Source organism: Trichechus manatus, unplaced genomic scaffold (assembly GCF_000243295.1).
Source record: "Trichechus manatus latirostris isolate Lorelei unplaced genomic scaffold, TriManLat1.0 scaffold00014, whole genome shotgun sequence".
Taxonomy (NCBI): Eukaryota; Metazoa; Chordata; class Mammalia; order Sirenia; family Trichechidae; genus Trichechus; species Trichechus manatus.
The window spans coordinates 1,085,816-1,100,755 of NW_004443950.1; the positions used below are offsets into that span (position 1 = coordinate 1,085,816).

At 49.8% G+C, this 14,940-nt stretch overlaps 2 protein-coding genes across 2 annotated transcripts in view; both read right to left on the minus strand.

Annotated features, from left to right (window-relative positions):
• Positions 1 to 9,353, minus strand: part of PSKH1 (protein serine kinase H1) — a 27,254-nt gene extending 17,901 nt beyond the window's left edge. Inside the window, exon 1 of the mRNA XM_004371471.2 lies at positions 9,232 to 9,353. The gene's annotated coding sequence lies outside the window, so the exon portion shown is untranslated. The remainder of the gene's footprint in view (positions 1 to 9,231) is intronic.
• A 3,971-nt stretch (positions 9,354 to 13,324) lies between these two features.
• On the minus strand, positions 13,325 to 14,672 carry NRN1L (neuritin 1 like). The gene is made up of 3 exons (XM_004371648.1): positions 14,600 to 14,672; positions 13,693 to 13,825; positions 13,325 to 13,610 (listed from the first exon to the last, which is right to left on the minus strand). Exons 1-3 carry the CDS (start codon positions 14,670 to 14,672, stop codon positions 13,325 to 13,327), a joined length of 492 nt encoding a protein of 163 aa, XP_004371705.1.
• Between the last annotated feature and the right edge of the window lie 268 nt (positions 14,673 to 14,940).

Here is a 14,940-nt window from a genome sequence, read left to right on the forward strand (position 1 = left end):
TTAGTCTCCCATACAGAATTTTTTTTTTTTTAACATACATTGTTATGAGATCCCAACCGCTCACCCGATTCTGCAACAGCACACTCCTCCCCTCCGCCCCTGATTCCCCATGAACATTCAACCAGCTCCTAACTCTCTCTGCCTTCCCCTCTTACCTCTGGACAGAAGCCGCCCCTTTGGTCTCTTATATCTACTTTTCTAAGAGGCACATTCTTCACGAGTATCACTTTTATGTCCCACAGTCCGGTCCAATCCATCTGAAGAGTTGGCCTCGGAAACTGTTTTAGTTCTGGGGTGATGGAGAGACCAGGGGCCATGCTTTCCAGGGTACCTCCAGTCTTAGTCAGACCATTAAGTCTGGTCTTCTTACTAGTATTTGAGTTCTGCATCCCATCGTTCTACTGCTCCATCAGGGACCCCCTGTTGTGTTCCCTGTCAGGATGTTCATTGGTGGTAGCCGGGCACCATCTAGTTCTTCTGACTCATCTTTTCTGAAATGGGGGTGTGGACTGTTAGGTCATCTCTCCAACACCATCACCACTGGGGCTCAGAAAGTTGCTTCTCTAAGGCCTCTCTCATGGATATCCTGAGTCCTGGCCCTCTAGGCCTCCTGCAGGGGTCCTGAGTCCTGGCCCTACTGCAGGGGTTGCCTGACCCCCTCCCCACTCCCCTCTACCCACCCCGCACAACAAACAAAAACAACAACCCACTGCCCTGGGTCTCTGTCCCACTCTCACTCTTTCCTGGGTGGCGTCTACTACTTTGCTAATGCACCATCTTCTGTAACACCCTGTTCCAGATCGCTCACTTCTCTAGTTCACTACATGGATGGCTGAAATCCCACAGAAGGCCCAGAAATGGCTAGAATCAATCCCAGTGAACCTGAGACCACAAGCTTCAGCATACTGCTATCCAGTAGCCACCAAACTAGCCTGGGCCTCGTTAAAGAGGCACAGCGAGGGAGGCTAGGGCTCAGAGAACATCAGCGGCAGCAGAGGGACACTGGCAGCTCCATCCAGATGTGGCTCAGGATGTAGACAAGGGTACCCTTGTGCCTTGGGATAAGGATCCAGCAGCCTTCCCCATTTGCTTCCTAGACAGAGATTAATGCCCACAAATGCCCTGGGACCGGTGGGGCCCTGGACAAGGTGAAGTGCTGGAGGGAATGCTTTCCAGAGGTCACCACCTTTCTATCCATGACTGCCCTTCTCTAAGTCCATCTGAGGGCTCATGGATTGAAGAAAAGAGCTGAGAATTTCCTATTAACTATTACATACAGAACTGGGAGTGAAATGATCAATTCAGATCAAACATTTATCGATCATCTACTAGGTTCTGGGGATACAAGAATGAATAAAACATGGTTCAATGTAGGTTATATTTTACAAAACAAACAGAACATGGTCAATAAACTCACAGTCTAAAGGAAGACACAAGCACAAACACAGATAATCTCAATATAGAAGGGTAAGTATTAAGTTTGAGAAACAGTAGTAGATACATGTAGAGTGACACAAGAATTAGGGAAAGCTTCCTGAAGGAAGTGATCACCTCCAAGCTGAATCTTGAAGCAAGAATGAGTCCGGTGAGGAAAAGTGGTAATGGTGTTTCCAGCGGAGAGAATAATACACTCAAAGGTCCAGAGGACCAGAGTAGCACCCTGGGCCTGGGAATGGGCAGTTTGGTGTCAAAAAGCCAGAATTGGGGTGGATAAAGTTCTAGAAGTTTAGCAGGAACCAGGTAATGAAGAGGAACACAAGTTATGGTGAGAAGATGGGGCCTTCCTGTGAGGTGACAGGGAGCTACTACAGGGTTTCACAAGGAGAGTGAAGTGATTAGATCTGTGCTTAGAAAGTTGTGAGGTTGGACTGGAGGAGGGTAAAAGTGGACCAACGGGACTAGTGAAGAGGCTGATGCCCCCGACAGTGAGATGGAATCAAGAGATGTCAGCAGCAGAACTGACAGGGACTGGAAGCTGGATATAGTGGCTGGAAGGTAGGACTGAGGGTGGCACTCCAGCCCCTGGCTTGGGCTTCTGGGCAGAAGGGTCAGGAGTGCAGCAGGAGGCACAGGTATGGGATGGGTTTAGTGCATACGGAGCATTCAAGTGACATTTACTATGGGTGCTAGATGTAGAATCCGACTTTTGAAAAGAGGTAAGGGCTAGCAATTCCATGGCTGCTGATGGATGGTGCTTGGAGCCAAAGGGACAACATCTACACCCCCACCTCACCCCCTTGTGAAGCTAGCAACCAATCCCATCAAAGGCAGCAGAGGGAGACCCAGGCAAGTTTTGCTGTGGTACCTTGGGGGTCACAGAGAACCCACAGAGGCCATCAGATTACAATGAGTCAAAGGCCTGAATTCAAGGTGGTGAGGCAGACACCGACCAATGTGACCAACTCTTTCAAAGAACAAACTTATCACTGAAATATACCCACGACCTTGATTAAAAATCCATCAGATAAACAGGAGGAGTTTGGAGACCATAGATCAAGGGCTCAGGTTTTAGTATGTCAATATGACACTCAGCAGAATGAGATGTGTCTTTCCGTACAGGAGAGAAAAGGATTCTTCCACCAACACAAGACTCTTCAGGACTGCTGCAGTTCCCACACGGCTCTACACGGTGACTTAGGAAATAATGTTTAAACAAAGGCATTTAGAATCTAGGTTCCTTTTCATAGAAGCCAACGATTAGAACTATGGACTCTGGAATTCTGCGGACTCATCAACTCCTTCAGGGAAAATACAAGACCTCAGTGCAGTAAAGGGTTGAAGTTCAGGAAAAGAATAGTTCTTAAGCCAATATTCCTGAAGCAGAACAGAGGCCCCTGAGCCCTGAGCCCCAAGACCAGTCAGTAAACAACATTTACCACCATTCAGAGGGAAGACAAACTGCAGTGGGAGCCCCAGGCCACCAGGCTAAAGCACAGCCACTTAGAGGTCACTTCTTCCTGCTGAGGAAGTTGAACGCTAGATTCACAAAATAAATGGTTGTCTCCAGGCGTACGCAGTGGCTTTTTGTTTAAATACGCATACTGAGTCTGGTCCTGATGAGAAAAACTAAGGCTTACAAATGAAGAAGCCTGAATTCTCACTTTAAACAAACAAAGCCTCCACAGGGACCTAAAGTCAGTAGTAAGAGAGTCAAGGATTTTCCCTCTCTGATCTTCCTTCTTCCTTCCTGGGCATAGTTTCTCTTGCATTCATTCCAATCAGAAACTCTCCAAAGCCAGACTGATGCTGGTACTTAACGTTCCCAACTACAGATTGAGTGGAAGAGAGAGGGTACCAGCTCTGAGGGAGAGGGCATGGGCAATAGCCTCCAGGTGATCACAGCTGTTCTGCATTCCAGTGACATCTGTTAAATCCTCTTTCCATGCTGGTTTAGTGAATAGGCAGACACAGGGACAGGGAAGTGGCCAGCAAAATCTCTTCTGGAAAGGAGGGCAGAGGCTTTCCTGTCCCAGCTCTCCTGTGTGCCCGTAGCACAGTGACTAGAATAGGCGTGACAAGGGTGAGTGACGAAAGCCACAGGAAGAGATTCCCAGGAGGGTCACAGTATGCCAGCTGTAGTGAGTCACTATTCCCTTTCACAACACCAACCCTAACACATCTTACAAAAAGTACCCAACTCTCTAGTTTCTGCCTCCACACCCTCAACTCCTAGTCTAGTCCAAAGCACTCCTCAAGGAAGGCAGTGCTTTGGAAGGATTGTGGCAGTGGGCATGAACATACAGTACTGTTGTCCTCACTGACATGCTGCACAAATGACAGGGTAAGAGAGAGAAAGAAGTGACTTGTCCAAAGCCACTCAGATAGTGGTGGCTGAGAATGGAAACAAATTTGGCTCCCCAGACAGGGTTCCTTCTACCACACAGGAAGGAAGTGCCTGGGGCCAGCAGAGCTCAGCCTCACTAGGTCAAGGCCTCAATCCTTCCTTATACACTGAGTCAGTGAGTCAACATAACTTTACTGAGGACCTCTTCTAAAGGGTCCATCTTCTTAAACCTCCATTCCAAGTACAACCTGGGTCCCACTGCTCACTGCTCTAGTCTAGACTGCCTTTAATCACTCCAGTTGTCAGCCCCTTGAGGCAAGGGGCCACTTCTCAGGTTTCCAGAAGCCCCTTGACACCCAGCAAAGTGCTGAGCTCAGAGCAAGCATTCAGTGTTTGTTAACAATGAATGAAAGGTGGTCTGGCTCTCCTATTTCTACTTGCTGCAAGGCAACAATCCCAGAACCTCAGAAATTTTCAAGTGGCATGAAGAAGCCAGACTGGTGGTTAAACCAGAGCCATGCTCTTTGGGCGCATGTGTAAACGTCCTGAACAAGGAAGAAAGCTCAAGCTCTTAGGTTTGTTTGGGTCTTACAGATTGTTATCTGAACTCCAAAGCAAGGTTTTCCACAAGCTGCCAGACCTGATCCTATCTGTTGGGAAGGATGGGGGCCCAGGAGCAGAAGGGCAAGGGTGGATCCTGAAACAACTTCCTGGCCACAAGAGGCCTGGTCTGTGGATGTCTCCCAGGCAGGAGCCCAGAGGCACCTAGCCCTCCCCAACACCATTCCCCAAGATTTTTCACAAAGCTTCATAACCTTTCACCTGCAAAGATCTCTATATTCTGCTCCCATATTTTGAAAGACTGTCACCAAAATGAAGTAGGTAGTAATCTCTCAGTAATCCCAAAAATGTGTAACCATCATGAGGCAAGCAGAAATACCATGCAAGAAACCCTGTCACTTTAGACAAGACCCTCAAACAATGACCTCTGTGGCCTTAGGGTGAACTATATGATTCTGCTTTCTGAAACAGGGAAACTAACATGGGACTTAGCAATTCCACTTCCAGAAATAAGACTACAAAACCACTTCCATAAGTGAACAAAGATACATGTGTACAAGAAAGTTCATGGCAGCACTCTTTAAAATAATGAACAACTGGCAACAACCCAAAAATCCATCAATAAGAGAATAATTAAATAAACTAATATATAACTATATAATGGAATACTCTGCAGCTGTTGAAAAGAATGCGCTAAATCCACATATACTGGTGTCATAGATTGAACTGTGCCCCCTAAAAATGTCTGTCAACTTGGCTAGGTCATGATTCCCAGTACTGTATGACTGTCTACCATTTTGTCATCTGATGTGATTTCCCTGTGTGTTGTAAATTCTACAACTATGATGTAATAAAATTAATTAACAGCAGTTATACTGATGAGATCTAGAAGATTAGATAGTGTCTTAAGCCAGTCTCTCCTGAGACATAAAAGAGAAAAGCAAGCAGAGAAACATGGGGACCTCTTACCACCAAAAAAGCAGTGCCAGGAGCAAAGCGTGTCCTTTAGACCTGAGGTTCCTGCACTGAGATGCTCCCAGACCAAGAAAAGATTGATGACAAAGACCTTCCTCCAGAGCCAACAGAGAGAAAAAGCCTTCCCCTGGAGCTGACACCCTAAATTTAGACTTGTAGCTACTAGACTGTGAGAAAATAAGTTTATCTTTGTTAAAGCTATCCACTTATGATATTTCTGTTATAATAACACTAGATGACCAAGACAACTGGCAAGGAAAGAAGTATATCAGTCACTGAGCAATTATATCAAGTGGCTATGTGCCAGAATCCATGACCATGATGTATCGTCAAGTAGTTCAAAAGAGTATGTAAAGAGCATGCCCAATGAGGGATTTAAAAAAAAAAAGTTATAGACCTGTTTATGAAAAAAAAAAATTCTGAAAGCGTACAAGAGAAACCATTAACAGTGACTGCCTCTGGGGTATGGGAATGTGAGCAGGACAGGTAGAAAGAAGACTTGTACTTCTCACTTTACATACTTCTGTACTGTTGCTATATTTTAAAAATCATTAGCACATATTATAGTTTTAAAAGTTATTTTAATAGAAATATTAGAAATGTATATACTAGTACATGCATAAGAAAAAAAGCTGGAGGAATATAAACCAACCTATTATGGAGATTGTGTCTAGAAGGCACTGTCCACATTACTCACTCCTGTGATGTTTTAACTTTTAAGAATATCATTTATAATCAAAATTTGTATGCTTTCTTTTTAGAATAGAGTCACTCTGGGGTCCTACACTTACTTTAAGGACACTGCTCTGCATAGTAAGAGTTGGTGAGCTGAGACCTCCTTCCATCTTAGGGCTAAAAGGGGGAGAGAAGTTCAAAAGTCTGCTGTGTCCTCATTTTACCATGACCCAAACTCCATTTAAGGCATCCTACCCAGTACCCACCCTGTCACCAGAAATACAGACTCTAGCAATGTACCTGTAGTTCTTCCAAACTCCCAACTTTCAACCCACAAGTATTTACTGAGTTCCTGCTATGGGCCAGGAACTCTGCCAGGCTGTGACAGACAAAAAGAAGGCAGCCACAGTCCCTGCTCTCAAGGAACGTACAGTCCAGATGGTTCCACACTAACAGTCCCTTAATCCATTACTCTTATAATACCTTGAGAAGCCACTTCAAGCCCTCTGAGATGATCTTCCCCCAAGCAAATGAAAACACCACATTTTTCTCCCTGAGCATCACATGAGACACCATGGCAACAGAGGAATGTACTAAGAATTAGCTCAGTGATGAACTAGCCAACACAAACTGGCTTAATACTCACTGAGTAAGATTCTTGGAAGGAAAGAGTTCAAATAAATAAGTTTCTCTCCAGCTCTCAACGAGCAGGAATTGCTTCCCTTCTTCCAGGGCTATACTTCCCAAATTGTTTCATGCCACATTACACATAGAGAATGATACTATTATACAGCACCCTGGGGTCAATGAAGTCAGCTGTTCTCAGCTACCCGGAAGCTTAAGGATCAATACTTTGGCACACCTATACCCCATTTACATCACACAGTTGGGAAACTCTGAAGAAGATCAAAGTTGCCTGTATAACATGCTCATGCTTATAAAGTAAAACAGAAGGTCAAACCAAAGTCTTGCTCATTTAACTATGAACCTGTGCCTGACAGAGAACTCCAGCATCTATTTCAGATTCCATGGACACTAGGAACCACAAGGGCATTCTGTTCCAGGGGTCAAGCAAACCTGAGGAGAGGCACAACTCTAGCTCAGTGTCAGAGGCAAATGGGTTTCCTGAAGGCTGCACTTTCTCCAGCTCATGTATACAACTTAACAGGCGAAGGAACTGCAATTAGACCTGGACAATGTGCTTTTTCAGCAAACTCTGGTGAGTCAGCATTCCAAATCTCTTCTAGGGGAATGGCCAACTCCAACTGCCCTGCAGTTTTGTCAGAGTCTTCCTTGATGACCAGAAATGACCTAAAAGAAGTCACATACCACAAGGCCACTTCCTACATGCGGCTCAGTCCAAAGAGCAAACAGGCTCATTAAGGTGAGACTTCCTTTTGACAAGGGACACACTCTGGGAAGAGCAGTCATTAGTAACAGTGGCTTCCATTTACTGAGTCCCAACTGTGCTAAGCATCTTGTATGCACTATCTCAAAACTCACTGCAACCTCATGAAAGGAATGATTACCATTGTTTTGTAATGAGGAAACTAAGACTCAAAGAACCTCAAGAACCCACAAAAGCCAGGAATTGAATTCAGATCTCTCTGACTCTAAAGTCCATGCTTCTAACCACCAAACTGTACTGCATCCCCAAGGTATGGGCAGTGAGACTGCAACAGGAGTCCACAGGCACAGCCAGTCCTTCTCACTGGACAAAGGAGAGGACAACGGCTTCCTGAGGCAATGACAAAGATTTTCAACCAGGGCACAGTAAAGTCAACTGGGGAGCTTCCCACTGAAGAAATTCTCTATCAGAATCTCGGGGAGTGAATCTGTATAATGAAAAACACCCCCAAGAAATTTTAGACCATCAAGGTTAAAAAGGCTATACCTCCTACCAAACCCACGGGGAATACACACATACAAACACACACACACACACACACACACACACACGCACGCACGCACACAATACACTTTTGCTGTGCTCCTCTCAGGTGTAACAATAGACTCAAACATAGCTACAATTGTGAGGACGGTGCAGAACTGGGCAACATTTCATTTTGTTATACAACCTGGGGGTCAGAACCAACTCAATGGCACCTAACAACAACAACATCTCAGGTCCTGGCCCCTGATAGGTGCTCAATAAGGCAGCTAAATCTTTCAAAGTCCATTCTTAAATCAGCAACCTATCCCAGTTTATTCAGCAGACATTTCTGGAGCACCTACTTCATGCCAGACACAAAGCCAGACCATTCAGCTACAGGCAGAAGACAGTCAACAACACTCACCCTCAAAAGGCTTACCATTATGCGACACAACATGATATGCTCAACATTAGCAGCATGGATAAAGGTATAGAGGAGTCAATGGTTAAGTGCGGGTGAGGGAGGCTTTTTCAAGGAAGTCACATCTAGGGTGGATCTTAAAGGACAGATAAAAGTTTCCCATGCTGGTGGGTGGGGGTGGAGTAGAAGGAAGACATTACAAACTGAGAAAACTGCATATCTAAAGATTAAGGGTATTAAACCACAGACTAACAGAAGCATAAACAGAGTGCAAAAGTGTCCAGGTGTTTACTGCAAGGCTAGGCCTCTACCAGACTATGAAAAGCCCTGAATGCCTGGCCAAGAAGCTTGGCCTTTATCCTGTAGGGGCCAATGGGCCAGTTTTAGGCAGTGGAGAATTTATTCAGATTTTCAGGGGGGAATTATCACTTCCCAGCTTCATGTAGGGGGACCAGTGTCGCGGGCGGGGCTTCCTCTTGCCGGCACAGGAATGACAGGCTTGCTGGGCAGGCGACCCAGAGGGACTCAGGCCTGTACAAGGAAGCAGTCAGCTGCCCCGCCGACCGCTGACGTTCGGTCGCAAAAGAAGGGTGTGGAGCAAGCACCGGACGCGAGAAGGCAATCAGGGCAAGCGGGTTAGTTCACTCTGACCCGCTCTGGACATGGGACGGCTGAGCACCAGGCCCACACGGCCCCAAAGACAGGCTACCCAGGGCGGCAGTACGTTTCGAGACCAGTCCAGCCTCGGACACCGGGGACCCCGAGCGGTCATCGCCCGGCCTGCTTCCCGGCCCCGTAGGCCCCGGCGCGCCGGGCATAGGCCGACGACTCCGGGCTCGGCAGGAGCAGGAAAAGGCCCCGGTGCGCCAGGAAGCGACTGTGGCATCAGCTTGTCCGCCCCTCCCACCCGTCGGGCCATCACTCTAGGCCGGGTCTTCTCACCTCGCGCGGGCGGCGGAGTCTTTGGCGTCTCGGCGGCTCTGCCGACCGTCTCCGGGCCGCGGCCACGGCCGCCGCCACCGCTGCCACAGCCACCGCCACCGCTGCCGCCATCCTCAGGCGTCAGCGTCGTGGCGTCATCACAGCGCGCGCCAGACGCCAAAACAAACTCGGGCCGCCCACGGGGCTGGCCGGGGGCGGAGACTCTGGAGGGCCCGGCTACGCGAATGGCGGCGCTCCCCGCGTAGCCGGCCAATCCACGCCTTCGGGGCGGGGACAGGCTGTCTACTCGGGGATGGGTCTATCGGTCACTCAAAGTAGCTCTAGCATAGGCTGCGAGCTGGATCTGCAATAGGAAAGGGAGGGGCCGCGGGCAGACCGGAGACAGTTTCTCGTGCCCGGGAAAGGGATTCTGTAGTGGAGGTTGGAAACGTAGAGCGTTTCAGTAGAGGTTTTTGGAAGTGTCTATGCAACTCCACAAAGTATTGATTTAAATTCCATTAACAACAGCTATTTTTTTAAACTATAATTAAAATAATTCAGGAACTCAGATATGTTATTTTGGCCTCCATTACATTGGAGTTGCAAATAGTTAACTTGGGGATTGGTGAGATCAGTCTTCGGCCGGTTTCCGTGTAACTTTTTTTGTTTTTTTAAATTTTATTTTTGTTGTTATTGAATTTAAGTGTGTCCTGAGACTGCAAAGCAGGCAGATGTAAAGAAAAATTGTTACCACTCACAGTGGCTTCTCTATAGGAGAATTGTTTTACTCTACTATCAAACCAAATTGCAGGGGAAAAAATCAGATGCTGCAGGTGATAAGGAGATTGTAGCCTCCATCCATCGTCCGCATTTCAGTCAGTTCATTTATTCAGCAAATCTTTATTGAGCACTTACTGTGCACCTGGAACCGTTTTTGTATAAGCCGATGTTATACTTTAAATTTAAAAACACATTAACACCAATAAAACAGCATTTTGTCTGTTTTATGTGGTAGAGTTTCATACAAGATTTCATTAAAAAAATAAAATTGTTAAAAAATTGTTTCCAAAACTAGTGTGATGATTAAGGGCATGGACTTTGGAACCAGACAAACCTGGGATCAAATCCCAGCTCTAACACTTCCATAGCTGTGTGACCTTAGGCAAGACATGTTCCCTCCCTAAGACTCACTTTTCTTATCTGTCTAATGGAGATCATAATCCTGACCTCAGAGTTGTTGTCAGGGTTAAAAGTAATATTGAATTCCGGAGTTGATGGGGCTCAGGAATCCACACAACACCTCATTTTACAGACATTCATCAAATTAATTCAACAAATATTTATTGAGCCCTTACTCTGTGCAGGTGCTGGTCTGGGCTCTGGTGAAGAGCCTGAGGCCCTGAGGTGACCAGCTATGTTGATGGTGAATAGGGGACTGGAATTCAGGACATCCAGCCCCTAGGCTCTTCCTTGAACAATATGCTTCTCCTTGTTTGCAGAGCTGCAAATGTGAGGAACATGATCACCATGATGCCCTGGCCTGGGCATCTGTGCCGAGGGCCCAGTCAGTTTGGCTATCAGCCTACCCCTCTCTTCAAGCTATGGGATAAAATGCACAAAGCCCTTAAGCCTCTAGCCAGAGAGCAGATTCTGTGCCCTCAGCCTGCCCTCCCCCACAAAAAAACACACTCCAGATCATTCAGTTCCAGGGAAGAGCACGGACTTAGGGAGCAAAAACCAGGGGAAAGTAGGTCACAGCAGGAGGATGGTAATCCTCGTGATAACTGGCTAGAGCAGCAGGGCCCCTGCTCCTGAAAGCAGGCTGCTCCTGGCCACTCACCAAGAGTGTCTCTAAGAAGACCCTTGGGGTGTGGAGCACCAGCACCATCCCTCCCAGCAGTATGTATAGGCTGAGGGGGCCACCCCACACTGATGCATCCTCCACACACCGGGGCCATTATCAGTCCAAGCTCTTGCTGACTAGAATGCTTCCTGTGCTAGACTTAGAGATTTTAACTTTCGTTCTACACACTCCCACAAGTGCACCTTTTATCCAGTTCAAGGCAGAGTGCTGGAAACACAATGAGAACTCTGACAGGGTCCTGTCCTTGGGTAGCTCATAGTGGAGAATTCTGACCCGGACCCAGACAGTGACAAGGACCCAGCAGTGCTATCATTGCTGAGACAGGAGAGAGCCCAGGTGTGGACCTATAGAAGGCTTCTGATCTAGATTGAGGTCAGGGTTAGGGAAGACTTCCTGGAGGTGATGCTGACAAAGAGTAGGAGTTTCCCAGGCAGAAATGGGGGAGGGTATTCTGAGCATAGAGAATAGATATACACAGATTCAGAGGTATGGAAAGCTGACCTTTCCTTCTGGAAAATTCTGTTGATTCATATATAGCTACTGGAAACAGATCAAAGGGGTCATATCTGACAGGGGTTTTTTCCTGAACTTTCTCCTTCATGTGATTTGAGAAGATGGGTAATGAGTGACTGGGAGATAGACATGGGGATAAAAGTCTAGGTGGCTGAAGCACAGGAGCACAGGTAGAGTCAGGATACAGAGAGGTAGTTCATTGAGGCATCTGAGCTAGCCAGAATGGGAGGGTGTTTGGGAAGCATAGAAAAGGTACGCCTCCTATACACCTGGATGGAGGTCTCTGGAGAAACCTGTCACCCTAGAGCCTAAGCAAGGATCTCATCAAGCCTGACTCTGTTCTTGGGGTGGGGGGTGGGGTTAGGGGGAACCTCCCAGCTTGGGCTGCTTAACTCTGGGCTGCCACCGTTCCTCTCCTTCCTAGCTGATTCCTTTGGACTTCTCCAACCCCAGTCCGCCTATCCTCCACCACCATCACCTGCTGGTCTTGCATCCTTACTTCCTATTACCCTCTGTTTGAGTGCCCCTTCTCTGAAACTTCCCCTGACTCCAAAGACTGGGAAGGTGGCTGCTCTGTGCTCCCACAGAGCGATGTTTCAGGAGGGGTCTAAGCTGTGGGCAGAGCTGACTTCTGTAGGGCCTTGTAGACAAGGAGAAGGAGCTTAACATTGGGATCTGTTTTCCAATTTAGAAAGCGGAGAATCAAGTGGAAGGAGCAAGAATAGAAGCCAATGAGGAGGCCATAGCAGTGTCCACACAAGTCAGGGGTGGTGGCTTAGAATAGGGTGTTGGAGGTAGTGGTAGAGAGTAGAGGGCTGATCAAAGGAGTTTAGGGACCTGGCTAGTCCCATCCTCTCTGAGGTCTCCTCCTTCCCTCAGGATTCTGCCCATGCTGATTCTTGTCCTTCCTCTCCACCAGGATGAGCAGGAGGTCCTCACACACTTCCTGCCCTCATGACACTGCTTCAGAAAGCCTTCTGGGATTTAGACTTCTCACTGAACACCTCTTCTCAAAGAAGAAGCTTGTGAGGAGCAGAGGCCAGAAGAACCCTCATTGTGACCCTAGTTTCTGCAGCTCCAGGTCATATCAGCAGCTTGAATGTGGACTCCAACAGGGGCTTCCCACCTTCTGGAACAGGCCCCCCTCAGATAGTTCAGAACCCCAGAGAGGAGGGGACACGGCACATAGTCTGAGCTGTGTCTTGAAGGCTGAGGTGGTAGAACGGGGATGGACTGAGCTGGGGAAGGAGGATGGACTGGCCCGGGTGGAGCAGGGACACTCCAGTACATCACCCACCCCCTAGGAACCAAGATAGGAGGGGCCGGGCTAGGAGTGCGGGGATGAGAACTCCTGCCCTACCGACCTGCTGCCCCCACCCCACCCCCACCCCAACTAGTCTGGGAGGGCTGAGAAAGGGCTATGTGTGCTGGTGAACCTTGGGTCTCTACAGGAGCTTCTGGGAGCTGCATGTAACGGAAAGTTCTGTGCAGCCGCCAGGAAAGAGATGTCTGTGAGAAGAAAGATTGAGTCCCCTGAGGTGGCTCCCAGGCCCGCCCATCCCAGGAACCCATTCTGCGGCTCAGCTTCAGGGAACCCCCCACTCGCAGCCAGGAGAAAGAAAGGTGCTGAGTACAAATATAAATACCTTTAATGAAAGCCGAGTGCACGCTGCAGAGCCCCGACTGCGGCCGCCCCGGCAGGACTGCAGGCAGAAGCGCTTCTACCAGAGCGGGCGGCTAGGCCCGAGGCCCCAGGATGCAGGCGAGCGCGAGCGCCGCCGCCAGCAGCTGCGGCGTGAGGGCCGGGGCGGACGCGGGCGCGGTGGACCGCAGCGTCTCCTGGTTGGTCTCAGGGCCGGCGCCGCGCTCCCGGACGCGCACAGAGGCGCGGCACAGAGCGTGCAAGTTATCTGCGTGCGGGGCCCTGCGAGCCTCTTGCTGCAGTGACTCCCACATGGCAGCCGCCTCCTTCGGGCATCTGGACAGGACCCGCGAGGTGCAGGCGTGGAAGTCATTCCAGGACCTGTTAAAGGCGTGGGGTTAGGCGGATTAGGCAGGGCGAAAAGTGTTAGGGTTCGGGCCGCCACCCTTGCACCTACCCTTACCTGCAGACGGTCTCCAGCTCGCCTCCGCGGCCCATACCGTCCCCCATGCGGATGAGACACTCAGCGAAGCCCTGGTACATGGTGTCACAGAAGCCTGGGCCCGCTGGGGCTGCTGCTAGGGGAGGTACATGGACTGGGGGTGGAGAATGGTAGTTAGGATGAACCGGGCCCGCCTCTGAGCCCTCAGGGGCTTGTTTACCCAGAGCGCTTGGAGACGTGACTCAGCGTGAAAAGGAGGACCCAGGGAACTGAGGGGCACGTCTGGGGATCACCTGTCTCAAGCCCCTTCGAGGCGGGATCTGCACCCGGATACATGCCAGGGGAAGGGGCATCACATCTCTTCGGTCGGCTCTTCTTCAGAGCTTCTGAGGCCCCAGGTCTTGTGAGGGTGGTCCAGGTGAAGGTGCCAGGACGTGGTGGAAGGGGGCGGGGTCCTGGGGACCCGGGCAGTATCCAGTCTTCCTGTGGCTTAGATGAGCTTCCTGTGGCCCGCCCATCCCAACCCCAAAGACAGGTGTTTTTCGGATGGGGCCAGAAAGGATAGAGAGGGGTCAGATCCAGGCCAGACCCTCACAGAGGATCTCAAGGATCCCACGGCTGGTTTAGGGAGTCCCGGCAGAAACCAAGTCTCTCTTTATCAGAAGGGGGGGCTGCGGAATTTTTGGGATCCTTACCCCACAACCGGGGCTCTGTTCCCGCCCCTCCCTTTCCGTCCGTAAGCCACTGGCACATATTCGGACCCCAGGTTATCCTCTCCCTGGAGCCCTCGCACCGCGTCTCCACCCTGACGCCCGGCGCTCAGGAAGGCTGCGCTCTGGTTCCCACGGACGCCCTAAACCTGGCCGGGGACCGGAGAGAGGGGTGCGACCCTGGGTAGCCAGGCCAGGCCCCCGTTGCACACACTCACCAAGAGGCAGTAGCAGCAGCAGCCCCAGCGCGCGAGGCGGCTGGCAGCGGTGGCGGCGGCAGCAGCAGAGCATGGTCTTCGGCTGGAGCCTAGTGCCGGCACTAGCAGCTAGGAGTGCGGCGGGTCTGCCCAGCCCCCGGAGAGAGGGGCCGCGATTGGCTGGGAGCCGGGGGCGGTGCTGCAAAGCCAGCTGCCGGCTCCGCCCTCAGCACTCAGGTTGTCAAAGGAGCGAGGCGAGACACCAGAGAAAAGCACTCTGAGCCTACCTGCTCAGAGATGAGAGGGGAGGCTCTGGTAAGGCCGCTGTGCAGATGGGGGTCGGTGCCCAGGTCCCTGGGGGT